The 26,847-nt window shown below is 42.4% G+C and overlaps 2 protein-coding genes across 4 annotated transcripts in view; one reads left to right on the top strand and one right to left on the bottom strand.

Annotated features, from left to right (window-relative positions):
* Positions 1-853: 853 nt before the first annotated feature.
* On the bottom strand, positions 854-13,052 carry HSP90B1 (heat shock protein 90 beta family member 1). Its single transcript, XM_053405120.1, has 18 exons — positions 12,858-13,052; positions 11,573-11,672; positions 10,330-10,471; positions 10,126-10,242; positions 9,407-9,738; positions 7,377-7,488; positions 6,675-6,788; positions 5,875-5,991; positions 5,456-5,593; positions 5,185-5,262; positions 5,029-5,094; positions 4,100-4,369; positions 3,652-3,897; positions 3,430-3,566; positions 2,703-2,781; positions 2,328-2,483; positions 1,579-1,677; positions 854-1,134 (listed from the first exon to the last, which is right to left on the bottom strand). The coding sequence occupies exons 1-18, from the start codon at positions 12,904-12,906 to the stop codon at positions 1,105-1,107; spliced, it is 2,382 nt and encodes a 793-aa protein (XP_053261095.1). The 5' UTR covers positions 12,907-13,052; the 3' UTR covers positions 854-1,104.
* Positions 13,053-14,655: 1,603 nt separating this feature from the next.
* NT5DC3 (5'-nucleotidase domain containing 3) overlaps positions 14,656-26,847 on the top strand; it is a 44,424-nt gene continuing 32,232 nt past the window's right edge. Inside the window, exon 1 of one of the 3 annotated variants that reach the window (XM_053405159.1) lies at positions 14,656-14,726. Coding sequence is in view for 2 of the 3 variants with exons in the window: in XM_053405158.1 (XP_053261133.1) it covers positions 22,808-23,072 (265 nt within the window). In the remaining variant the exon portion in view is untranslated. Of the gene's footprint in view, positions 14,727-22,667; positions 23,073-26,847 lie in introns of those variants that run through there. The other 2 variants (XM_053405158.1, XM_053405157.1) reach the window with 2 other exon arrangements.

Raw genomic sequence — 26,847 nt, forward strand, 5'->3', positions numbered from 1 at the left:
ATCATAAGAGCAGCCAGTTTAATATAAGGTGTCTATAGTTATCTGCTGTACCAACTAGACTTTTTTCCTGCAGTGGAAGGTATCGCTGCTGTTCAGGATTTACCACCTTATAGATTGGCATACATTCTATATATAAGACCTTGTGGACGAGTTCAGAATTGACAACGGATACAAAGCTCAGCTTGTCATGTGACCACATGTGTCTCTGCTCTAGTTTTCATTTTTTTGCTGCCTAGCTCCTCGGTACAATGCCTCGTGTAGGCTGTAGTTCCACCTTGCTACATCTTCCAGCACCACAATTTTCCATCTGTGAAGTTCCCATTGTTGCATATCACTCATAGACATCTTAATTACGCAAGAAATGAGTGTTCAGGTTTTTCTTCTTCTGAAACAGCAACTAGTCAGGTCTTGTTAATAAATGAGGTCCACTATTTTCATACAAAAAACAGGGAAGTAATTTAATTTAACCTCTTTTAAAAACATACAGAACCTGGAAATTAATTGGGCATTCTACTTGTTTGAGGAAGTACAAGTAATTTAGAACCTGCCTATTATAGCTGTGAATAACTTCTGTTGCAATAGCAGAATTGACAAAATAGCATCGATTCCTATTTCCAATCCCCTATATTTTTAAGTAATTATGTTCTGGCTTCTGAATAGTGTATACTTTCTAAAACACAGATGGTGCTCCATACCTTTATCAGTTCTGATTATTAAGCATCTCCTGTAAAATAGATAACAGATTTTCCTTTCCCACTTTTCTTCCATTGTTTCTCTTTCAACAAGGTTGTTGTACTAACAGACTAACTTTGCTTAATTTCAAGGTAAGTAAATAAGCACCTCCGCTGCCCCATACAGCAAATGGTGTGAACATTTTAATTTTGTACACATGACAAGATTTTACACCAAGTAGTCAGTTAAATAGTACAAATTTACATTGTGAGGAATGTTTAAAAAATGCAACTTAAAAAATTCTCTCCTGCCCATAACCCTAAGCCTCCCCCCAACATTTTACATTGAAAAAAAAAAAAACCAAAACAAAACAAATTTAGTTCACATTCCTGCTTCATCCCAGACACAGGATACTATTTGTGAGAGTGCATTTTACAATTCATCCTTTACATCTGTGGGCTCCTGGAAGAGAGACAAAGAAAAGACTTGAGTCAAATGTTTCAAGGCACAAACACTTGCCTATAAAATAATGGACAAGCGTCTCAACATTATTTCTAGGCCTGCTATTACGCAGTATGCCATTTTTTATTTCCTATTTGCACTCCAGATACCGATTGATTCCCAACTTCCATCATTCCTGACCAGTGGCCATACTGGCTGGGACTGATAGGAAGTGGAATTCAGTAACATTTAGGACACCACACTGCCAGAGCAAAAACAGTACTCCAATTATTAGCAACTTTAAATGAGTCCAAACAGTTTGCCTCTACGTTAGGCCTACTCTAATCAACCAGAAACACAAGATTGTATTATTTGGATAAAGGGAATATATGTCCTTTTGAAAAACATTAGAATTCCATTTTCAATTATGTAAAGTTTTGCACCATCCCACACAATAGCACTAACCTTTGATTCACTGTCTTCAGCATCTTCATCAGCTTCTATTTCCTCTTCCTGTTCTACCTCTTCAGCAGCATCTTCTGGTTCTTCTGGCTCTTCTTCCACCTTTCAGAAATCATTTTATTTAGTGAACAAAAAAATCAACCAAAAATCCTCCAAAATACTTTCAATCAATACCAAGTGTGATTTTTTGTTGTTGAGGCACTGTGGACAATGCAGGATTAGCACCCAAGACTTCCATTGGAACATCTGCAGTCATGGTACATTATTGCGCATGGAATTTCATTTTGGGGAAGTAGTATAAAATTTAAGTGTGTGTTAAACTGGATATTTGGCATAGGGAACCTCTGGCTCATGGGCACAAGCTCCAATTCGGTTCCTAGCATTCCCTCTCCCCAAAAGTGTATTCTCTCTAGTTAAATTTACACCAAAGTAGATATAAGATGAAGGAACTAAGCACAGAATCAACTCATGTGGTGTATAACAGCTGAGTCTTAATTTCAATTATGTTCCTTTTCTGCTCAGACAACTGTTTTCTTAATTCTTACATTTTAATAATTATTTAAGTGGCCTAATAGCTAGCTAATGGGACATTTTCAGCCTTGCTTTTAAGTAATAGTTGGTTACGGTTCTGTTAGCATTTGACTAGATTAGTATGTTCCGATTCTGTACTGAATACCACTGTGCTTCTTGAATGAAGAGCCAATTAAACTGAATTGAAGGCTTATGCCAATTGCCTTGACGTTTTAACCAACCTTTTCTTCTGGGTCAATGTTCAGGCTCAGACGAAGCATTCTTTCTACCCTTTCTCCATATTCCTTTGTATCGGGTAGCAGATACCCTGATCTTAGGGTAGCAGTCTCAAATAAAACCACAGCAAGGTCAGCAACTGTTTGATCTTCTTCATTTTCCTGAGAAAGAAGCAAAAAATTAGCACAACCAAATGAGCTTGTGGTCACTGGGCTGTCATACATGTAGCCAAATAGGCTGCAGCATGAGTTACCCAGCATTTGGTATTTTGTTACAGGTAGAAGTAACAAGTTAATTTAATACAGCTTCAAAAGGTAGGATTCAAGTAGCTCCAGCAGGACCCGACAATACAGATGCCCAGGGTCCTGGAACTTTCTTACCTGAATACGTCTGAGCATGTCTTTTATGAGGGGATGTCTAGGGTTTATTTCAAATGTCTTCTTTTGGCTTGCATAGTAACTATAAAGAAAGAATATTTAAGGTTAACTATAGTACTTTTGTATGAGACTTTCAAAAAGAAACTTTCTAACCAGTAAAGATACTTAAAGAGGCGGCTTTGAGTTGTTAATTTAATCTTAGGCAAAGACAACATTGCAATTTGTAGGAAGACTAAGTGTTGTGCAGTGCAATTGTCTGTATGTTTATTCAGAAGCAAGTCCCACCTTCAATGGTTTCACTCAGATGACTGTGCCTACGATTGCAGCCTAAGTGTAAGAAACTGCCACAGTGTTGGCATGCATACCAAACTTGCATAGAAAATTCACTTCAGAGCCTCTATATCAAACTGCAAAATGTTTAATATGAAATGTTCCAAAAGGCATTTTTGAAATACTGACTATTTGCATTTACATTGCTTATGGGATAGTTTCCAGTTGCAATGCTAAAATCTCCCTCTCAGCTAGCAAGTAAGTGACTTGAGTTCTACGCTACAAGGCCTATGAGACCTTGAAGCTGGGGTAACAGCAAGACAGCTTTATGATCAGCCAGGTAATATAGCCTCTAAGTTCTAGATGGGAGTGCTTTATCCAGAAGACCACTGGCAGATGTTATGTTTGACTTATAAATTCTTTAACTAGAAAGCACTTAGGAAAAATTCTAAATACTTACTTTGTAGAAATGTCTTTGCCTGTCTGGTAAGCCTGAGCCTTCATAATTCTTTCCATATTGCCAGACCATCCATACTGACTAGCCACAAGAGCACATGGAGACTGAGTTAATCGTTGAGACAACACTGCTTTTTCAATCTGAAAAAGAAATATTGTTGTGAGTTCAAACGTAGCACAGAAATGCATCAGTAGAAGAGTATGAGTTTCCCTAGTATGTACATACCTTATCCTTCAGAGCTTTATCTTTCATCCAATTTAGAAGGGGTTCATATTCTTTTTCTAAAGCTTCACGGGCTTCCTTCGATTTTTCACTCTCCTCAAACTTTACTCCTTCTTTAGCTACATTCTGGAACCTTTTGTTATCAAACTCTGGGAGAGCCTGAATGCAATATTCATCTACCGGCTCAGTCAGATAGATTACTTCATAGCCTTTTTTCAAAAGTCGTTCTACAAATGGTGAAGATTCAGCCTACGAAGCAGGTGTACAAAATACTAGCATAAGCACACAGTACTGCAAGATCCAAAATGCTGTGAGAGGTATTCTTTCACTACTAGCATACATTTATCCAGCCTGAATAAGGCATTAGTCTTACTTTTCTAGAGATATAGCAACATCTTTCTGCAATGGAAGTTACAATCACAGTAGGATTCAATGATGAAAAATGACTGACCTCTTTTCTGCTTGATCCAGCCATGAAATAGATTTTATCCTGTTTCTCCTTCATTCTTTCTACATATTGGTCTAGACTAGTCAATTCGGACTCATGGTGAGAAGTTTGGAAGCGAAGCAATTTTGCTAGACGAGTGCGATTTGAATGATCCTCAATAACTCCAAGTTTGATGTTTGTTCCAAATTCTTTCCAGAATGTTTCATTGTATTTTTCATCAGCAATCTTTTTAATCATATCAAGTGTTTTGCGGACAAGTTTCTTCCTGATAACCTAAAAATGATTGAAAAAGGACACTTGCATATGACAGCTTTCAAGAACATCAGGAGTTTTGAAACTGCAAATTGTTAGGTCAAGATGCATTATGATGCATTCTTATTAAATATTCCTATTAAAACCAACCCTCCTGTTTTTGGCTAATACAGACCCATCTGCCTGTTGATTATGGCTTAACCCTTGAATAAAGAAGAAAACTCCAGCTCTGCCTCTAGACAAAAGGGAGATCTTCAGAGTCAAACCAATTGTTTATATCAGTGGTCAAGAAACTTTTTCAGCAGGGGGCCGGTCCACTGTCCCTCAGACCTTGTGGGGGACCGAACTATTTTTTTTTGGGGAATGAACGAATTCCTATGCCCCACAAATAACCCAAAGATGCATTTTAAATAAAAGCACACATTCTGCTCGTGTAAAACCACCAGGCAGGCCCCACAAATAACCCAGATATGCATTTTAAACAAAAGGACACATTCTACTCATGTAAAAACATGCTGATTCCCGGACCGTCCATGGGCCAGATTTAGAAGGCAATTGGGCTGGATGCAGCCCCTGGGCCTTAGTTTGCCTACCCATGGTTTAGATTTTTTAAAGTTCTACAACTCATGCTCTTAAGCTACATTAAGACATCCCGACAGCTCTTGCTGTAAATGACGTACCTTTAGCAGTTTGTGTTGCTGGAGGGTCTCACGAGATACATTTAGAGGAAGATCATCTGAATCTACCTGCATTTAAAAAGAATGTTTTATAGAGAGGCTTAGCAGTAAAATTGGAGTTGAAAGTTATCACTGGACGTTATTCCTGAAGATACTTACAACACCCTTGACGAAGTTAAGGTACTTGGGCATCATGTCATGGAAGTCATCTGTGATGAAAACTCTCCGGACATACAGCTGTAAGACAACAAAGTTATTAATGACCGTTTCTGCAACTGTCTTTTTAGGAAACAATAAAACTGCTTGCACATTTGCAAAGCTAAGCAGGGTCCAATATGGTTTCAAACTGGATAGGGGACTGCATCTTGAGATTCCTGCATTCCAACTCAAGAATTTTATGATTCTAGGAAGAAATTTACAACATTTTTACCTTTATAAAATCACTCTTTTTGGATCCATATTCATCAAATAAGCCACGTGGAGCAGTCGTCGGAACAAACAAAATGGACTTGAATGTCACCTCTCCCTCAGCAGTAAAGTGAATGTAAGCCATGGGTTCATCAGTTTCCTGCAAGAAAGTTACACAGAGTTGGTGCTTTCTTGATTCAAGTCAGGATCTAGGTTTTTTTAAAGTGTACCTCATACAGGCAGCAAGTTGAGACCACAGAATGGCAACTATTATAAGTACGTTCTTGGTTATCTTACTAAGCTCTAGATACGTGCCTTGAAAATCAGCGTACCAATTTCATCCAATCACATTTACTCATGCCCCCAACTCCATCAAAGCAAGTTTTAACATTTAACACTGCAGTTTAATTTTTTTATCCCAATATGCTAAAGCAAGCACACCTTAGAAAATGATTTGTAGAAAGCCTTGTATTCATCTTCTTCAACTTCTTTAGATGGTCTCTGCCAAATGGGCTTGATGTCATTCATAAGCTCCCAATCCCATACAGTTTTTTCAACCTGTAAAGTATTCTAGCATTATTTGCAGAACTCAAGCTGGCATGGTACTCAACTAAATATGCATCACACAAACATAATAGTTGCTTTTCCTGTCATGTCAGTAATTTATGAATTTGGAAATGACAAAGAAAAAAAGAGGACAAAGTGTTGAGACTGTTGACAACAATCAGTATCACTCTACCTATAGATGTACTTGCCTCTGTCTACGCTATTTGTATTATCGGGCCAAATGATCAGAAAAATATCTGGGACCTGAAACAAAATGCTGCAGAGTAGAATGCTATTGTTCAGGATTTTACCCTATCCCCAACATTCTCTAAACACCGAGGATGCCCAGGCTTCATGGGACTCTTTTGGGGTCACCATCCATGCAACTCTTGTTCTTCCAAAAAATAAAAAGGTACTACTTCAAACCTTTGTGTACATCCCTCTAGTGGGAGGCTAGTGACATTTTGGCTAAAGGGGAAGCACTTTGAGAGTTAAAAACCAATAGGTATCTGATTTTATTTCAAATGTTCTGAAATCACTCTCCAAAGAATTGTAGCAAATATATTTTTCATCTGGAGATATGCAACCCTAAACCTATGTACACACATCTTGTTTGGATAACCTTACTAACTCAGCCAATTCCAGTTGACAGCTGTTTTAACTTTAAAGGCATGTATAACGTGAAGAACTATTACCATCTTAGTTTTTGGCTTTTTGTCTTCCTCTTCTTCCTCCACTGCAGCCTCTTCATCTGTCTCCTCTTTCTCCTTCATTTCTTCTTCCTCAAGAGGTTCTTCTACAGTTTCAGTCTGCAAAAATAGTTAATGTTGCATTCATATATTTGGAGAGAAATGTTTAATTAAATAGGGGAATATTTGCTAAGGGTGTAAAGTCCATCATGAGTACTGAAAAGTGAGAATTGAACTTTAGCAAGTATGGCTATAAGTATTCTACAGCTATCCAACAGAAGAACCACATGCTGAACCATACTATTCACTACTACATGTAATTCTTAAGTGTATTACGACTAAGTCTTAAGTTTCCAATTGTCTAGCAGCCACAATATTGAAAGTTAATGGTGCTTCAACTTTTTGAGTCTTCAGTAAATCAGAGGCATCCTTAACAGCTTATGGTTAAAAAGTGCCTTGTGTGAACTGATCCAATAAGAAGCCCTCTGGCTACTGGGAGCACATTTCAACCTCAATTACAATGTAGACAGAGAAACTATCCTGCTTGGTAGTCTCATTTGCTCAGTTGGGATCTATTGTTCACGTTAAACTGGTTTATCATAGATAACAGCAACATTTAAAGTTTTGTTTCCACAAAAATCTTTAAACTTTTACATAACTTGTGTAGAATACTAATAACATATGTCAGCAATATTTTTAAAAGTTTACCTTGCTACTCCACACATATATAGGGAAGTTTATGAACTGTGAATATTTCCTGACCAAGTTTTTAACTGTATCCAGCTCAAGATAGTCTGAAGCTTCTTCCTTCAGAACAAGACTGTGAAATAGAAGGGAAAATGCATTGTTACATTTAGTTCAAAGCAACATATTTTACATCAATTAGCTTTTCATTTAAAAACTGAACTATTTTACCTACAAGCTTCTAAACCAAGTTATCTGAACTGGAACACCAATAAAAATATTACCAGACCAGCTCTTTTACTATACATTTCTCTTTTCAAAAACAATTTTGCCTGATTTGAGTATTAGCAATCTCTCCAATGCTAATTTGCACTAGATATAACAATTACATTCGCTTTTGCTAATGAGCATGTTCTAGGAGGAATAGGGTTCTATGAGTTCCATTGCTAGAGAAGTTCAGCAACTTTAAAATCTGATCACTTATCTTTTGTAAGGCTGTTCTGATAATTTGGCAGAATCTGATTTTCAGCCATTTGCCATGGCAGGGAAGAAAGCGAAGGGAGTAATTTTCTAAGAAATTTTAGGACATGGCAGTTATATGTGTGTACATTAAATGTTACAGTTGTGAGACAGCTGTGAACTTTGAAGATAAATGGCAAATCTTTGCTCTCAATAAAAAAATAGAAATTCTTCCTTTCCCTGTAAAAGAGGCAAAAAGTTGGCCACCTCTTGAGGGAGGATAGAATGTCCTTAGATCACCAAGCAGGTTTTGGCACCAATATTTTCATCACAATAAGGCCCTTTTTCTCTAGAATCCTCCCTTCCTTATCATAAGTTGCAACTGTGGCTTCTTGTTTGGGAGATTCAAGAAATACACCAAGCTGCATAAGGAACAGATTAGATCTTACACAGCCCTTGCAGGAACTTGTGCAAAAAGATGTTTTTGTCATTTATCTCAATCTCTCCAATCCACATGGGCCATTATTAAATTAAGTTTGGACTACTTTTACCTTTTAGAGATGCTAACCAAGGCTGAAGCAAGTATGAAGCCACACTGTTAAAATTAAGTTTTAGATGGACCTATTTTTGGTACCATGCAACCAACAAGAATTCTAAGCAGAAAAACGTGCAGCTTTGTATACAGACTCAGTTTTAATATGACTCTACATCTGATAAAATACGATCAGCTACAAAGTTACTTTCTAGGCAATTCTAATGACTTCATCTCATTGATTTTAATGATAAAGACAGTTAGAAAAAAGAATATGTCTGTACCTAACCCAAAAGTTTTAGCTTTATATGCAACATTGATTACAGATGCTAGGCATCTAGCCCCAAAGCCAACTGTTACCCACTGTCACATAGGATGAACACATAATTGATTAAAATCAATTTTTGCACTGCAACTTCAAATATATCCTAAAGGATGCAAAATCCAGTAACTAAACCATTATTTTACAACTAAAGTTTGCATTATTTTCACTGTACAAAGAAATACCTAAAGTAATAAATAACAGATTGTAAGATTTTTACATGCTGGCTATCAGCCTTAATCAATCAAATTAATATTAACCAAGCTATTCTTTAAATAAATTTACATTACAAAATAAATTTAAGCAATGCACATTATTTCAACAGACCAATAACTAAATGCTTTTCTGTTCTCTAGCAGCACAGTATAATTAGGAGTTTATGCTGCAGATGCTACAGCATATTATACTTGGGAAACACTATGCACTACTTTCAAAACAAGCCACATGTTGTAACAGTACAGAGTTCTGCAACTTGTTAGCAAAAAGATCAAACAGTAGACATCTGAAGTTCTTGCTTTTCCAAACACATAACAGCTACAACACCAATGACCTATAGAAGCCAATCCCACTAGAGATCATCCCAGTGAAGGGACGTCAATCCTAATCCTAGGCAGCCTGAAGCTGAGAATGCCTGGATAGGGAGAATTGTGCCTTCAGCCTTATTTTTTAGAATCTGGTGCAACAGAAGTCAAACACCTATACTTTCTTCCACCCATGAGTGAAAGTACTTGCAGCACTTACGTTATAGTAGTGCCTCGTCCCAAGCTGTTTCCTCGAGGATCATCAATTACAGAGAATTCATTTGAGTCAGATTCCCAGATGTGTTGCGTGTCGTCGTTGTGCTTTGATGTGACAATAACCCTGTCTGCCACAAGGAAAGCTGAGTAGAAGCCAACACCAAACTGACCAATCAACTCAGAAGTTGACTGATTCTCTTCCTGCATCTCAGTTATCTTACTTAGAAATTCACTTGTACCAGACTTGGCAATGGTACCCAGGTTTTTTATTAGTTCTTCTTTAGTCATGCCAATGCCAGTGTCTGTAACATGAAGCATATTCTTCTCTTTATCACACTGTAAAACAAACAAACCCAGTCTGAGTGATTTATCAGTTTAACATATCACTGTTTGAATGGTCATCAATGTACATGACTTTATAACTGAATACATTGCAGGACATTATATTTCCTACAGCCAGTCTTTTCCTTTATATGCAGTAAGAAAATAGCATGATGTCACTTCCTAATTTATGGATTCATACCCCACCAGGTGTTGCTGGACTACAGCTCCCACCATCCTTGACCACAGGTCATGCTGGTGGGAGTGGGAATCCAACAGTATCTGGAGGACTACAGGTTTCCCACCAGTTTTAAAATATCTTCTCAAAAAGTAGCTTAAAATTATTTTTAATAGTAACACACACCCTCCAAAACTGCTGAAGGAATCAAAGTGGCATCTTACCTTGATTTTTATTGTGAGTTCTTCATTACCAAAAAGAGCTTTTTCATCAGTTAGTGAAAGCAGTCGTATTTTGTCTAGAGCATCAGATGCATTTGAAATCAATTCCCTCAAGAAGATCTGGAGTGAAATTTTAAAAAAACAGTCAGGTACATGTACATACAAAAATTTATATAAACTCTGTCTCATATTATATATATAGCTTACCTCTTTATTTTTGTAAAGAGAGTTGATAATAAGCTTCATCATTCTGTTTACTTCAGCCTGGAATGCAAACTTTTCTGACTTCTCTCTAATTTGCTTTATTTGGGATGCATTTAAACCATCTAACTGAATAGACTCCTCTTCCCTGTAGACAGAAATACCAGGTTATCCATTAAGACTTTTTTTCTCCAAGTAGCAGTAAACTGATTTTTCTGCAAACATAAATGTATGTTCCTTGATGCAATTAGAATGCCTCCAATACACAGGCGAACCAGATGGCCCAGTCAATCTGTGCAAGCAGAAGGACATAATTAAATGTCACCAAGTTTCCTGACATGATCAATTGGTCTCAATTGATCCAGTGTGGTGTAGTGGTTAAGAGCAGTAGACTCGTAATCTGGTAAACCGGGTTACCGTCTCTGCTCCTCCATATGCAGCTGCTGGGTGACCTTGGGCTAGTCATACTTCTTTGAAGTCTCTCAGCCTCACTCACCTCACAGAGTGTTTGTTGTTGGGGGGGGGGAGGAAGGAAAAGGAGAATATAGCCACTTTGAGACTCCTTTGGGTAGTGATAAAGTGGGATATCAAATCCAAACTCCTCTTCTTCTCATACCAAAGCCAAGCAGCTTGTAAAAGATGATGCTTCCTGTGGCCATACACATGCCGAATGCTACAGAAACAGCACTTGACAGGTTTATCCCCCCCCCCAGCACTCATGTATTATCAGTTTCTATTTTCGTTGCTGTCTATTTTCCAATGTAGTTTTCTGATTTTGCATGTTCATGACATCTCTAGGTTGCAAAGTCCCAAAATACCTACACAATGGAAACCGTTGCTTCTTGTTTTATGCAATTACAGTTTTCACTGCAAGCGAGTCAGTGTTAAATAAGCATTCAATGTCTTAGGCATGCTAGTCCTCTTTTGGAAAAGTAAATATGCCTACTGGATTAAGACTTCATTTTAACAATAGTTTATTTAACAAAGCACCAGTACTCACAATTAGATTATGACCTAGAACACTTTGTGCAAGTTACTCTGTGTTTGATAAGCTAGCATTTTTCCAATTTGCCAGTTAAGAAGCTGGCAAACATTCCACAAGTATGTCAGTGTGCAACCTCATGAAGTCAATCATTTTTAAACAAGGTATTAAATTTGCACCGCAATCCCAACTACTTCTATTTGAAGGTCTGTTTCATTTAAAGCAATCTGAGGGGAAAGTGTTGAAAGAATGAATTTTAAAACAAACCTCTGAACAACTTCATCATCGGTTCGAGATCCTTCCCTGCTTTTACCAAGGTCATCTTCCACTGTGCCATCTACATCTACCTCATCAGCTTGGACTGAGGCTGCAAAATGAATAATTTGAACACATTAGTATCAAATCAGTCACTCAAAGGAAACTTGCTGACCTGTACACCAGAAACAGGGAAACATCTTAGGTTCAAGTAGGAAGTGGGGCCCACCAAGCCCTCCATTCCTTGTATGATACAGGCTTGCACCGCTCCATATATTTGTTGCAACATCAATGTGGAATCTCTCTCAAATAAATGCGTAGCAGGGTATATGGGAAGTGAAAACCATTTTGAATGAAAAAGCAAAGCTGATGAAGCAATCTCAAGCCACCCCTCAGCATTAAGTGCGATTGGCCAAGAGAGCCAACTGAAAGGGGCAGCACCAAGGACCAGCTAGAAAGTTCTGTCAAATTTCAGACGGATGGTAAAGAGAAGCTGCTGCGCAAGCAGGCAGCAAATGATGGTCCCAAGAGAGAACAGTGAAGTCATCTCTCTGCTCAGCCCTCCTTGCTTAGTTAGCATAGTAGATGGAGCCTTAGGACAAACGTGCTGGGAAGCGACAAACATGGCTGCTATCCCCATCCAATGCCCCTGTCCAATGCTGTCTATTAGAAAACTAAGTTAGAATTACAGTCCTCCTGCGGACCACTTTTACTTCATTCTTCACCCACAATGATGAATGACAACCCACCACAAAGGTCTCCTGCTAGGACAGATATCGAAGTGTTCTTAATGAATACTTAACGGGGGGGGGGACTTCGGCTCTCCCCTAATCGTCATTAAAAATCCTTTCAACCCTCCCCCCCCGCCCCCCAAATCCCTTTTTGATATACAAAGACTGAATTAACAACGGATCTTCCAACAGCCAAGTACATGCCACACACTTTTCGCACACCCGTTTCCTCAGAAGTTAAAGTGCCCCTCGGGACTGGCTGCGCGGTGAAGGCCTTGGGCCTTAAGATTCAGCAGGACATCCTAAGAAAGTTAAGCCTCCCTGAGGGAGGACCGTTACACACACGAACTCTCTCTCTCAACCGCCGCCCACAATTTAAGTACCTTCCTCCTCACGGGGGGGGGAGTATGAAACGAGGACGCCCCCCCCAAAAACAAACTTATGTCCTGAGGTAAATAGAGTAAGCCCAAGGACAGGGCGGCTGAGGGGAGGTCGCGCCCTCAACGGTCCCGCTCGCCCACCCGCCGAACCTTCCAGAAACGCCTCCGTCCCCCACCGTCGCTCACCGGCCAGGAGGAGAACGCAGAGGAGGCCGAGACCCCAAAGCGGCTTCATCGCAGCGGTGCTACCCTGGCGCGGCTACGGCGGCACACTTGCTTCCCACGCGCTCCCACAAGGAAAGGGACCGGGAACCGTCGAGGGAAAGGAATTAAAAGCCCTCCCTCCTCGCTGAGAGGCTTCCTTCCACACGCGCCCCTTGGACGGCCAAAGCGACTAATCAACGTCAACCCGCTTCCCTCCTCTCAGGCTTATCACCAGCAAACGCCGCGGGGTGGGGGGGAAGAGAACCCTCGCCCTGGCCAATGGCAGCGCACCACGCCAAACACGCAGCCAATAGGAAAGTTGGAGGGGAGGGGCGAATTCGCCCCCTGCCAATCGGAGCCTTCCAGGTGAGGGTTCCCGGCGCCGGAGCGTGGCTGGGTGCGATTGGCTGTTGCTATGCTGATGAGCCAATGGGTGTCAAGGGCGGGAGCAGCAGGCCTTAGTTACTGTCTGGTTTTTCAAATTATGTTTTTTTAAAGTTTATTTGCCGGCTTTCTGTCTCTGGCAGTATCCCTGACAACTAAGCATGAGGTCTGACGTATTCTTTTTTTCTTTTAAAAAATGTACAGATGCACGTTTTAGGGACCCGACCATGTACTTCCGGGGCAGGTTGGACAAAACTACACGTTACTATGACAACTTTCACTTCCGCTTTCCTACGCCTCACGTCAAACAGATGTGAAGCGGGAATGAATTAACAGGACGGCTGTTCTTCAGCATCAGTTTTCCTCTCAGAACTGTATTCTAGAGCTAGTTGTAAAAAAGTAAAAAGTTGTTGTAAAAAAGGCCTAAAATAAAGTCTGCAAGGATGGTCCCATCTTGCAATGCTCCATAGGGTCGCTGTGTAGGTGCAGGCCCACGATTGGTGTTATTCATGCTTACGTCATTCCTGCTTTGCATGCTGGGACCGCCCTCTTACATTGCCCTGTGGGAGTTGTAGTCCTTTAAAGAAAATACATTGACTAGACTTTTTGAGGTTCTTAAAGGCATGGGACACCTCAGTAGGCGGACCGCTGACTTTTAATTTGAAACAGCTTTAATTTGATTCACGCATTAGGACAAACCACTGTAAAGATTTCCTTAAGTTCCGTAAACTTTATCACCAGTATTGCGAGGGAACCTCACCAAAAGGAGAATGCAGAGGGTCTCTGATTCACTCCCTGGCATCTACGGGGAGCGCTGGGAATAGCCTTCTGCCTGAAGCCCTGGAGAGAGTCACTGCTAGTCAGTGTACACAATGCTGAACTTAATGTATTCCATGTAAAAATACTCCTACAGATAGAAAACTTCTACAAGGAGGAGAAGGCTAGGTTAGAACCTTTCTCCCAACCATCTAGTTTTCCATGTGGAGGGATTTCGTTTTTATTTGTGTGGTATGAGGGAGAACAATTCCTATCCTGTGAGACCCTACCTGCACTGTGAAATAGTGTGAAAGATTGACTGTATCAGTATTTTCTTGGTGCACAAGAGTGCAAAACTGTTGTGCGCTCCACACTTCTAAGCAATGAAAAGTTGCAGAGGCTACACTGTTGGACTTGGTGTCCATGGGAGGAGAGAGCTGAAGTTTGCAGCGGCTTTGTAGTATTCGTTTTATTTATTAACATTTATGTTTTGTTGCAATTGCCTGAATTTAGTAGCACTGAGCAGAAGCGTACTGTATCTGCTTGTAACAGCAGAAGATCTGGCAATTAGCCTTTCCCCCCTAGAGCTACTTGTTGGAGCCTGCTCAGTATGTAGTATTTCTGGTTGGGCTGACTTCTGATCTGGCCAAGAACGGCATGGACAGGTTTGCTGACTCTGTTAATTTACAAACTGGTTTTTACTATTTGCAGGTATGTATTAAAAATATTCATTAAGTGTTCTCCTTAAGATAATGAAATAAATATATTTGTTTTAGGAATAGTTAGATGTTGTTTTGATTTAATCAATCTGGTATCCAGGATTTGGGATCCTGGAAAAATCCAAACAGAAACTGAGCCTGGGTAAAAATGAAATAAAAACATTTAAAAATAAAAAGTCTGAACCTAAGATAACAAGAGCTATAAAAAAAAGAGTCTTCTGGAAAACTCAGAAGAGAAGAACGCAGCCCAGTGTAAAATTATTACAGGTAGCAATAATTAAATCTAAAAGCAAAGTTTTCCTTCCTGTTTGTGTGTTCCAGAGTTGCAGCACAAAAAGACATTAGAAAAAGCTGCTTGAGTATAAAATAGATGAATTCAAGGTGAAGTTCAGAAAAGAAACGGTCACTTCTCTCTGTTCCCCAACATCCTAGAAACCTTTCCCCGATTCCATTTTAATACCCCACCCCACTCTACCCTCGCTCACAACAAAACTTGTTTCTGTATTGGTGAATAGAAAGTGACCTGCACAAACAATTTTCCATTGTTTTAGGAGTTATCATGATCCAAGTCTTATCAGGGTATAGAGAGTCTCAAGGTCGTCACCCAGTGCCTCATGGAGCAAAAAGTATTCTGCCTCTTTCACACTAGTGCATTGTCTTAGTGTGACTAAGGCATTGTCAGCAATTCTGCTTCTTGTACACTCCGGAAAAACATATCTACCCCTAGCTTAAGACAGGCATCCAGGGCTATTTCCATTAAGAGCCAGAGTCTCAGTCTTGACCAAAGTTTTATTCCATTCCATAGTTTCTGGGAGAATCACCTTCAGCCTGCACATATTGCCCTCCTAACCCGCAGCCAAGCTCATTAGCACCATTGATAGCACACAGTGTTTGAGAAGCTTCTTTCATTCCTACCATTTAAAGCTGCCAAAAGTTCTATCTAGGCCACTGTTGTCTATTCAAGATGGTCAGCAGGTCGCTAGGATCCTTGGCAGGGATCTTCCCTTTCCTTCTGGAATTTTCAGTCTTGCTACTCAAAATTATTTTACCCAGACATACCAGGAACTGAACCTGGGACCTTGTGCATGCAAACTGTGTGTTCTACCACCAAATTATGTACTGTGTTTTATCAACTGTAGAGCACTATTTAGACATTTTCCAGTTAACCACTAGAGGAACCTCCAGCAACAAAAACACCTGCTTGCTTCTTTTACACAACTAGTAAAGCACAGTCTCAAAACTACAGCCCTATATTCTGACACTTGAGGTTTTAGCTACCAGAGTAAGGTTGTTACAGCAACATATAAAATAGGACATAACTATTGCCACAAGACACTTAAAAAGTGTGATATGCAATGTTAATCAAACTCAGAATAGGCCCATTTAAATCAATGAACTGAAGCAATATATTGAGTGTGATTTAGATATATATTGTACAGTGGTACCTTGGGTTACATACGCTTCAGGTTACAGACTCCGCTAACCCAGAAATAGTACCTCGGGTTAAGAACTTTGCTTCAGGATGAGAACAGAAATAGCGCGGCAGTGGCGCGGCAGCACTGGGAAGCCCCATTAGTTAAAGTGGTGCTTCGGGTTAAGAACAGTTTCAGGTTAAGAACGGACCTCCGGAACGAATTAAGTACGTAACCCGAGGTACCACTGTACTGCCTTTCTGTCCAGATTTGCCTCCCCTGTTTATAAGTCTGGGCTACTGAACATCAAGGCCCACAATTTGCCTTCACTAGAGATATCTGAAAAGTGGGAATTGTCCTAAGTGTTTCATTGCAAATGATTGATTTTGTGTGTGTGTAGAATACAAATACTGGATCCTGAAATGCAACATGTTGACCAACACTTAGTTGTCATGGAACGTGTTGGCTTGGTAAATGCCTATATATATATATATATATATATATATATATATATATATATATATATATGAATGAAATATATAAATGATAAATGATATATATATGATTGTTTGCCTTTTGATGTTCCATTTAATGAAGTGCCTGTACAACGGTATTTATACCAAGTACTGATATGACTTATTAAAAGCATTTGATGTCCCATTAAAAAAGGAAGTTCACAAATTGTACCAGCAAGTGTCTCACAGACTGCAAAATATTAATGTCATAGTCTTAGAAGAAATGGTACAATACGTGCTTCCAGCTTCATATACATGGAAGTAACTTGAAAGTTCAGAAAGTTACACAATTTGTCACCCAGAAAAACTGACACAGCATTGTGTGTCTCATTCATTTTCAAGGTGGCTTTCCTTATCTGCTATATATCTTCTCTATTGTTTTTCTCCATTGAACATTTGTAAACAGAAGTTTTCTCTCTTTTACTCTGCTTACTAATTATTTACTGGAGTGACAGAAGCTAAAAAACACTGGATACCATAATGTTTTATAAACTGACTATTTTAAGTAAAAATCAAGTCACTTAAGGGTTCTTCAGAAACAGTACAGTAAACAAAAACAAGAAGTGGATTCCCAAATGCATATTTGGGCCATTTGCTTTATGCAAATGAATATTATGTGCAGGTGGGAATAGTTCACTATTTCAATTACAATACTAATACTCTGTACAGTATACACTATACATTTAAAACACATTCAAAATACATTATTTCCCTCAAATAATTCTGAGCACTGCAGTTTACCCCTCACAGGGTTACAATTCCCAGCAGCCCTCAAACTACAGTACCCAGAATTCTTTGAGGGAAAGAATGTGCTTTGAATGTGCTTTAAAGATATAGTATGTCTGCAGCCTGACATTACCAGATTATTGGGCTAAGGTTGCAGTCTCATACATTGCAGGTAAGCAGCTTAGAGTTGTCCTACTCATCTATCCCACCAGAGTTCATTCCTGTTAATTTGAACTACTGCGATTGGGAACCCCTGCTCTCCTCAGCTCCTCTCCTCCCAGACAGATCACCCTTCCCTCATTAAAACAACAAAAGAACACCCCCCAAATTAAAAACGTATAAAAAAATTGTAGCGGCGAAGTTGTCAGATGCACCAATAAGACTTGCACAGGTCAAGAACAAGGAACAACTTTGCGGTTCTTCTCTCCCTTTGCAGGGACATGACAGGGCTCAACCTTTCTCTCTATCTTATCAGGCTAGCAGGAAAGAGAGGGTAGTTATAGGTATTACCCTCTCCCCCTCTCTATCTCCTGCCGCAAACAGCAGTTTCAAAGGGAGATTTCTTGTTACGTGAAAATGCAAAAGGAAAAAAGTCCCTATATAATTAATTCATGGTAAAGCCAGTCCCGTCACAATTTATCCTCTTTATCTTGAGGGCCTATATAGAAGCTGATTTAAAGTTACCTTTGTTTGTTTTAGGAAAGATAATACCTGATATTGCCAAAGAAGCTCCAGGATATTTACGGTAGTTTACTATACTAACTTGAAAACATTCACTGGGTCACAGCACACCCTAGTGGAATACGCGTTTGTTTTTCCCTGGAAAAGAAATGAAGTATTTTTGAGTACCTATGGCGCTGTGGGTTAAACCACAGAGCCTAGGGCTTGCCGATCAGAAGGTCAGGGGTTTGAATCCCCACGACGGGGTGAGCTTCCGTTGTTCGGTCCCAGCTCCTGCCCACCTAGCAGTTCAAAAGCACGTCAAAGTGCAAGTAGATAAATAGGTACCGCTCCAGCGGGAAGGTAAACGGCGTTTCTGTGCACTGCTCTGGTTTTGCCAGAAGTGGCTTAGTCATGCTGGCCACATGACCCGGAAGCTGTACATCGGCTCCCTTGGCCAGTAAAACGAGATGAGTGCTGCAACCCCAGAGTCGTCTGCAACTGGACCTAACAGTCAGGGGTCCCTTTACCTTTACTTTATGGCTATAAATATGCAAAAAAATAGTTGCTAATGTAGCTTTTACTGCATAACACTCTTTCTTAAGAAAACTTGCTTTGGGAACACACCCATGATTTTTGACCATGGCTGTCAACTTTTCCCTTTTCTTGAGAGGAATCCTATTCAGAATAAGGGAATTTCCCTTTAAAAAATACTCTTTAAGTATTGCACCACACTGGTTCTCACATCCCTTCTGTGCAATCTGTCTCCTTTCTGTCCTGCTGTTGTGGGAAACAGCACCCTTCCCCCCCCCCTTAATTAAAGATTTTGTTGATTTACAAAAGTGTGCAATGTCTCTCTCTCATGTTTCCCCCCCCCATGTAACATTTTTACAAATCATTTTCATTTGTTGAGACATTAGGAAGAAAAGGGGGAAAGAGGTGGAGGGGGGAGAGATGGATGAGAGTGGGGTCAGGTGGCGATGTTTCTATTTCACTTACTATATGTAGGGTTTGGTGTCAGTGTTGCTTGTTCAGGTTCTTTGCTGTTCGCTTGTGTTCCTTTAGTAGTGAGAGAGGTTGGGGTTGGCCTAGGGTGTGGTTATTCATTTGTGGTTGGCTGTGGTGGTCTTTGTTTTCATGTGTGAGTGGGGTGGGTGGGAACTGCATCCCTCTTGACATATTGTATCCAGAACTCTGCTGTACCTCCAAAATTCCTCCAGACTGTCAGTATTTTGTAGGAGGGATTCAAGAACATACTGGGAATTTAGGTTTGCTTAGTTAAAGAGGATGGGACGCAGGTGGCGCTGTGGGTTAAACCACAGAGCCTAGGACTTGCCGATCAGAAGGTCGGCGGTTCGAATCCCCGCGACGGGGTGAGCTCCCGTTGCTCGGTCCCTGCTCCTGCCAACCTAGCAGTTCGAAAGCACGTCAAAGTGCAAGTAGAGAAATAGGTACCGCTCCGGCGGGAAGGTAAACGGCGTTTCCGTGCGCTGCTCTGGTTCGCCAGAGGCGGCTTGGTCATGCTGACCACTGACCTGGAAGCTGTACGCCGCCTCCCTCGGCCAGTAAAGCGAGATGAGCGCCGCAACCCCAGAGTCAGCCACGACTGGACCTAATGGTCAGGGGTCCCTTTACCTTTACCTAGTTAAAGAGGATAAAACTGCTCTTGTCATTTTAGCGCAACAAATGTACAGTATAAATAGCACCTGTACTGTTCCTGCATTTTCTGATTTGCTGGCACAAAATGGTGCCTAATGATACTCTGTGAGGGTAGGAGGAGCACTTGGGCCTTATCTTTCTTAATCTGCATCCTCCTTTCTCTGAGGAATGGATCTGAGCAGGTAGGTTTGCATAGGTTTTTGTGTATCTTCCACTTTGCTGTCTGAAGCTACATTGAATAACTATGAACAAGTTGTTCTGAATGTGTGCATCTGTTTAGAGCTTGCACAATGTCCTGGAGCCATTTACTTTGTGCAGTGGAAAGACAATGGACAATTTACATGCTTGTTGCTAATGACGTTAAAAGAGAACTTGAGCCAGCTTTAAAAAAAGGAGCAAGAGACAAATTTGCTTCTCTTCTGAAGTTTTGAAAACTTTCATCCACTCCTGATTGCATCCTTAAAGGAAAACTGCACAGAACTATAATGTAATATGTAGTTTGGGCTTCAGACCCTTAAAGATTACAATTCTGCTGTTGGCATCTGTCTGTCTCGAGAGACAATGGAGTGCGCCTTTAGGTGTGAAGTTCCCCAGGGGTGTCTAGTTTATTTTAAAATACAGAATAAAATAGCAGTGGCACAATGAATCAGTGCATCTTGCTGTTAGCCAGAAGGTTGGTGGTTTGAGCCCTCACCGCCCGGCCCCAGGACTGCTATGACCAGGATTCCTGCATTGCAACTCTTCCAACTCTGCAATGTTTTGATTCTATGATCATGAACAATAAAACTACAATAGTATAGAAATAGCCAGCAGTAGCACAAATGCATAGTCACCCAGCAAAAGTGATCACATATGATCACATAATACACAAGGCAATGGTTCTGTACTTCCAGAAACACACAGACCATGAAAGTCCTACTGGGTAAATTAATGGGTATTTGTAAAATTGGGCCAAGTACATTATTAGCCTTGCAGTGGAGTTTAATCATTTCATGTACGTAAGGTATTCTTAGAAGAATGGAGACCTGCAAATTTGTTGGCATGGCACTTTTTGTGACTAAAATAGACTTCAGCTAGTACATGGCTCCATAGGAGGTCTTTTAGCAATGAAAGTGAGAGATTGTCTTACATTATGGACCTCTGCTTCCCACGCTCTTTTCCACTGAGGTTTTATAAATGACTCTTAGGCAAAGAATGAAGACTCCAACATTTGAAGGCAGAAATCCTGCACATATTTACCTGGAAGACACACAGTGGGACTTCACCTTTAAGTGAGCCTGCAAGTGAGACAGCTCTCTCCCTGCCAATCTAATTCTATAAGGCAGGGATGGGAAAAAATCTGATGTCCAACAGATATTGTTGGACCACAGCTTCCACCATCCCTGACCTTTGGCCATGCTGGCTGGGGCTGATGGGAGGCGGGAGTCCAATAGCACCTGGAGGGTACCAGGTTCCCCATTTGTACTATAAGACTAACTAGCCTTAAAAGGAGGTGAATTTAAGTATTATGTGGGTCACACTGTAAAGCAGAGTTGGGCAACCTTTTTTTTCTGGTGAGGTTTATTCTATGGCATGCATGGATTGTCTGACACATTGTAAAATCGCTTTGAGATGTTTTATAGGAAGTGATTCCTAAATGGAAGTAAATGAATAATACAGGGTTTCTGGAAATGTTTTCTTTTGCAGCATATGGAGCAGCCCTCCGGGTGAGACGGTTGCCAAGCCGCCCATTCGTGTTGCTGCCAAACTTGGAAAATAGCAACAAGGTCATTCTACCTCACAGAGATGTTGTGGTCAACACCTGTACCAAAAATCTAAAGAACTTTATACTGTACAAGAAAATTGCTAGATGGTTTTGTCCTATAGTGATGGGAATTCCCCACGCTGCAAAAATGGAACAGTCCATGCACAAGAGGATGGAAAGGACCCCAAGGGTTTGAGAAGAAATGAAGGAATGAATGAAAGCAGTCTCTAACAGGGAAAGGACCACAACTCAGAGGCAAAATATTTTGAACCACAAAATGGTGTCCCCTCCCTCCCCAGGGAAGAAGCAGGGAGTGAAAATATCCAACAGGAACAAGGGGGGGGGGCAAAGATCTACAAAGGTGGGAGATCACTGTGGTGGCAACAGAGAGCAATGAATTCCTTGGAGGCTGGCTCTGCCACCTGAGGCGGTTGCCGCACCTTGCCTCATGAATGGACTGGCCCCAAACTGGCAGAGCACATGTTCTGCATGCAGAAAGATCTTGGGTCCAATCTCCAACATACTGTGCATGTCTGGGAAACAGTGGTGTAGCGTGGGGGGTGCAGGGGGGGCCGGCCGCACCGGGCGCAACATCTGGGGGTTAGGGTTAGGGGGCGCAAATCCACGGGTTAGGGGGCGCAAATTACTTGCCTTGCCCTGGGTGCTGACAACCCACCCTACGCCACTGCTGGGAAATTCCGACCTAGGCCAGATGGAACTGACTCAATAAAAGGAGCAGCAGGGTTGCTGCAGCGTGCCCTCTTTCCTCAGTCGCCTGCCTACCCAGGGCCAGTAACCCATGAGGCAAGGTGAGGCAAGATCCACAGGGGCAACACATCCCAGCGCAGATATTTACCCTCCCTCCCTTGTACCCGAGGCAGCTCTTCCTTCACCCCTTCTTCCCTGGCGGGGAGGGAGGGGCCATTTTGTGGTTTGCCTTAGGTGCCAAAATGCCTTGGCCCCGCCCTCGTCTGACCAAGGCAAGTTCGCAATAGGGGCACGAAGGCGGTACCAAGCAGGGGCCTGCAATGGGTTTGTTGGCAGAGAGAGAGAAAGGAGCCAGTGGGTTCAGCTCTGGCATTTTTCTTGGTCTCTCTCTGCCCCTGAGGGAGAAGGAGGCGGGCGGGTCTTCCCGCCAAGCCACGTGCCGCGGGCGGCCTGCCCGCCCCTTCGCCGCCTGCCTCCCCTCCCGGAGACGGAGAGGCGGGGCTTGAGGAAGTGACTTCAGCCGGCGGCGGCAGCCAGTGGAGCGCAGAGCCCGCGGAGGCAGGCGAGGCTGCAGCTGGTGCGCGTTTCTTCTCCTGAAGCGATTCCGGGGAGTCCGCCAGAAGCTGTTGCTTCTGCTTCTGCGCCAGCCATGGCAACCACGGCTGCTTCTACCGCGAGGGTCTTGCTGGGGTCAGCGGGGAAGGGCGGCGCGAGGCGGGCAAGTGCTGCTGTCGCCGCCGCCGCCTCTCCTGCCTCCTTAGCCGGGCTCTGCTGCTCCGGCGGCGGCGGCGGCTTAAAGGCAAATCCCTATTGCACGCTGGCCCCTCGGCAACAGCAGCAGCCCTCCGCCCCGCCCCCGGACATGAAGAACTACCTGTGGAAGCGCTATAACGAAGCCAAGAAAGTGACGAAAGGTGAGAGGTTTTAAAATGAGGGGTGCATTGGGGAGGGGGGGTTGGTTGTGCGTGTGTTTCATCAGGTTTGGGGCTGGAGGGAGAAGGCGCCCCACAGCCTCGCCACGCGGGTCCTCTAGGCTTGCAGAAAGCGGTTGCTGACATTCCTCTCTCTCCCCTCCCGCCCGTTCCCTTCCCATTTTGGGGTTTTTTGTGTGTGTCCCCCCATTTCTGAAGGGGACTCCAGGTGTCTTTAAAGCGCATGAGGTGGGTAGGGAGGGGAGCGGGACACTTCCACTTTAAGTGTGGGGCAGGAGCCCTCCTTGGCCAAGGTCACCAACGTGAGCTTCGCAGCCACGCGGAGGTTTGAACCCAGAGCCAGCGCGTGGGGATGGGTGAAAAGCGTTTTGGGCTGGCAAGCTCTGGGTTCGAATCGCCGGAGTTCGCTCAGGTGACCTTGGCTGAGACGCAGTTTCTCATCCTGAGTTTCTCATCCTAACGGATCTGCCTGGAGGGGCCCTCCAAAAACTAAATGGGGAGCTTCCTCCTGGGACAGTAGGGTGCAGAAGTGGAAGAGGGTGGCTTCTGCTTGCCAGCCCATATTATAGCTTCCAGTGTGGGGCATATGTTGGCTCCTAGTCTGTGGTGCATCTCTGTCTGTGTGTGCTTGGACACTGATGAATGCGGTGGTTTGCCAAAATCTAGTTCCTGTACTGAGCGCCAACTAATCTCTCTTTCTGCTCCCTTGAAAAGATAATATGGAAATTTGCATACACCATGATTGAATAGGTTCTCTGATTGAAGGCAAAACAGATGTGATGTGGGAGATCTGTGATGAGATCGCCTCACTCCTTGATGTTCGTAGAGCTAATAGCTTTTTGTGTGTTAGACAAGGAAAACTGTGTTTATGAGAGTGGTGTGCTGCTGTTCTGGTAAAAGTCAGGGCACCAGGGACTGCTTTATAGTTTCATTTTTTTAAAAAGTTGGTATATGCAAATTGCTTCTTGTTTTGGTACTCCCAAGACAGGTGTGGGGAAGCTTTGGCCCTTCAGATGTTGCTGAACTACATCTCCCATCACCCCCAGTTATTGGCCACGGGTACTATGGCAGATATCTGGGACGTGGGTGGCACTGTGGGTTAAACCACAGAGCCTAGGACTTGCCAATCAGAAGGTCGATGGTTCGAATCCCCGCGACGGGGTGAACTCCCGTTGCTCGGTCCCTGCTCCTGCTAACCTAGCAGTTCGAAAGCACATCAAAGTGCAAGTAGATAAATACCTCCAGCGGGAAGGTAAACGGTGTTTCCATGTGCTACTCTGGTTCACCAGGAGCGGCTTAGTCATGCTGGCCACATGACCCGTAAGCTGTACGCCAGCTCCCTCGGCCAATAAAGCGAGATGAGCGCCGCAACCCCAGAGTCGGTCATGACTGTACCTAATGGTCAGGGGTCCCTTTACTCTTTACTACTATGGCAGATGGAAGTAGCAGTTCAGCAACATCTAGGGGATTAAAGCTTCCCTAGTCCTGTCAGAAGATATCATAAAGTGTTTTGTTGGTGGGGGGGGGAACATAATGGTTTCTGTTACGCATTAGGCATGGCTGCAGTCACTTCCAGCCACATAAAATAGGGTCTCTGTTGAAGGGTCCACTCCAGACTCAAATTTGAGGGATCATGAGTGAGTAGTGTTTGGCGTCATATAATCAACAGGAAAGAAATTATACATGGGGTGTCCTTTTTTATTTCAGAGAAAGTTGCAAGAAATGAAAATTATTTTGTTTAATGTAGGAAATGCAGTCGAGACCGTGAAATTGGGGTGGCTTCCAGCCAAGCACCTCAAGAAAACAAGGGCTGAATTAAGCAAATAATATCAACCAGCTTGTCAGGGTAGTGGGGTTTGTTTTTACTTCTGTTGAAAGTCCACTTGGGGGCAAACCTGGGTTGCAGTTTCATCCGTCAAATGGTGCTCATTATGTGTCATCTAAACCAGGTACATGAGACCTCCACTTTGCTGAAACTAAGCAGGTCTGGGTTTAGACATACACTATACACTGCCTTGGGTTCCATGATGGAAAAAGGTGGGAAATAAATGTAAGAGAATTAATGAAATAAAACGTGTGGCAGTGATGAGTAATGTATTAGGTAAAGGTAAAGGTACCTCTGCCCGTATGGGCCAGTCTTGACAGACTCTGGGGTTGTGCGCCCATCTCACTCAAGAGGCCAGGGGCCAGCGCTGTCCGGAGACACTTCCGGGTCACGTGGCCAGCATGACAAAGCTGCATCTGGCGAGCCAGCGCAGCACACGGAAACACCGTTTACCTTCCCGCCAGTAAGCGGTCCCTATTTATCTACTTGCACCCGGGGGTGCTTTCGAACTGCTAGGTTGGCAGGCGCTGGGACCGAGCAGCGGGAGAGCACCCCGCCGCGGGGATTCGAACCGCCGACCTTTTGATTGGCAAGCCCTAGGCGCTGAGGCTTTTACCCACAGCGCCACCCGCGTCCCTATTGAGTAATGTATTACTTTAGATTAAATGGGCAACCAATTTCCCTTTTGAATATGCAGTATCTATTTTTCCCTTCCAGGTCTGAGTTGAGGTGCCAGCAAAATGTCAGATAACAAGTTACGTGTGCGTATCTATAGGGCATTATTTCCACACAACTAGTTTGGTATACTAGTGCAAAACCAGAAGGCTGGAAAGCAGCATTCCTGAAAAGAGGGCATTTTGCTGTGTGATACTTGGCGAAGAGAAAGGACTTGCAAATTGTATGGCTTGCAGTGACACAATTATTGTCATCCTCTGCTGTGTGGACTGTTGAGGTCAGTATTTGTTGAGTACCATGGTCTTAAGGGGCTCTGAGTGGTTGGATCAACTGGAGGAAAGTCTTCTGTGGTAGTGCATCCATTCTATCAAATCTACTTTCTCTGGACGTTAGAGCCCCAGACCTTGACTGGTTTTAGGCACTTGGTGAAGGCCTATTTATTTACTCAAACACTGGCTATTGTTGCTACCTAGCTTTTAGTATTTGTGTTACCTACTGTAACATTGTATATTTTCTGGTTTGATTGTACTTTTATAAACAGCCCTTCAATTTCTAATGAATGGTGGGTTGCAAATGTTACAAAAAGTGCTCCACATACATGCTTCTAGAGCAGGGATGAGGAACCTGCGGCCCTCTACATGTTGTTGGGCTCTGGTTCCTCTCAGTCCCAGCCAGCATAGCCAGTGGTTAGATACAATGGGAGCTGTTGTGCAACGTCATCAGAACATAACGGCCTGCTGGATTCTAGGCCAGCATCCTGTTCTCACAGTGTCCAACCAGTGTCTTGTCTTGAATGACGTGGGCCCTAGACACTGGATAAAATGGGCAAAAACCATTCTGTTTGGGCTGGTCTTCTGAACCGTGTGGTCCAAATGGCAGGTTTCTTGGAGGCTTTTTAATGTTAAATGAAATTAAATGAATAGTGTTTCTGTGCCAGTGTGGTAATCAGTGAGCTCTCATTTTGAAATATGGAGTGTTTGATAGAATAATACATCTGGAGTGTTTGATAGAATAATACATCTCCCACATCGAGGTATGCAAAAATGCTTGTATGGGCCTTTGAAGGGAAGCTCAATTTAAGAAACTAACAGGCTTTGAAAAACTTTGCTACGAGAGGTGTAAATAAGTCTAAATTGTATTGGGAAATGATGACTTTCCATCTCTTTAATAATTTGCATCTGTGCTTATTCCCTTCCTATTGAGTAACTGACAAATGTTTACTGTAGATATAGTCTCCCAATGGACATTTCACACATC

The sequence above is a fragment of the Podarcis raffonei genome, chromosome 10 (genome assembly GCF_027172205.1).
Source record: "Podarcis raffonei isolate rPodRaf1 chromosome 10, rPodRaf1.pri, whole genome shotgun sequence".
NCBI lineage: Eukaryota > Metazoa > Chordata > Lepidosauria > Squamata > Lacertidae > Podarcis > Podarcis raffonei.

What these genes read in the sequence shown, in the direction of transcription:
- HSP90B1 (XM_053405120.1), bottom strand. Translation starts at nt 12,906, where the DNA reads ATGAAGCCGCTTTGGGGTCTCGGCCTCCTCTGCGTTCTCCTCCTGGCC. An exon ending in CTGCGTTCTCCTCCTGGCCG is followed by an intron (nt 11,673 to 12,857) that starts GTGAGCGACGGT and finishes TTCATTTTGCAG; the next exon opens with CCTCAGTCCAAGCTGATGAG. An exon ending in AGCAACACAAACTGCTAAAG is followed by an intron (nt 4,370 to 5,028) that starts GTACGTCATTTA and finishes AATCATTTTTAG; the next exon opens with GTTATCAGGAAGAAACTTGT.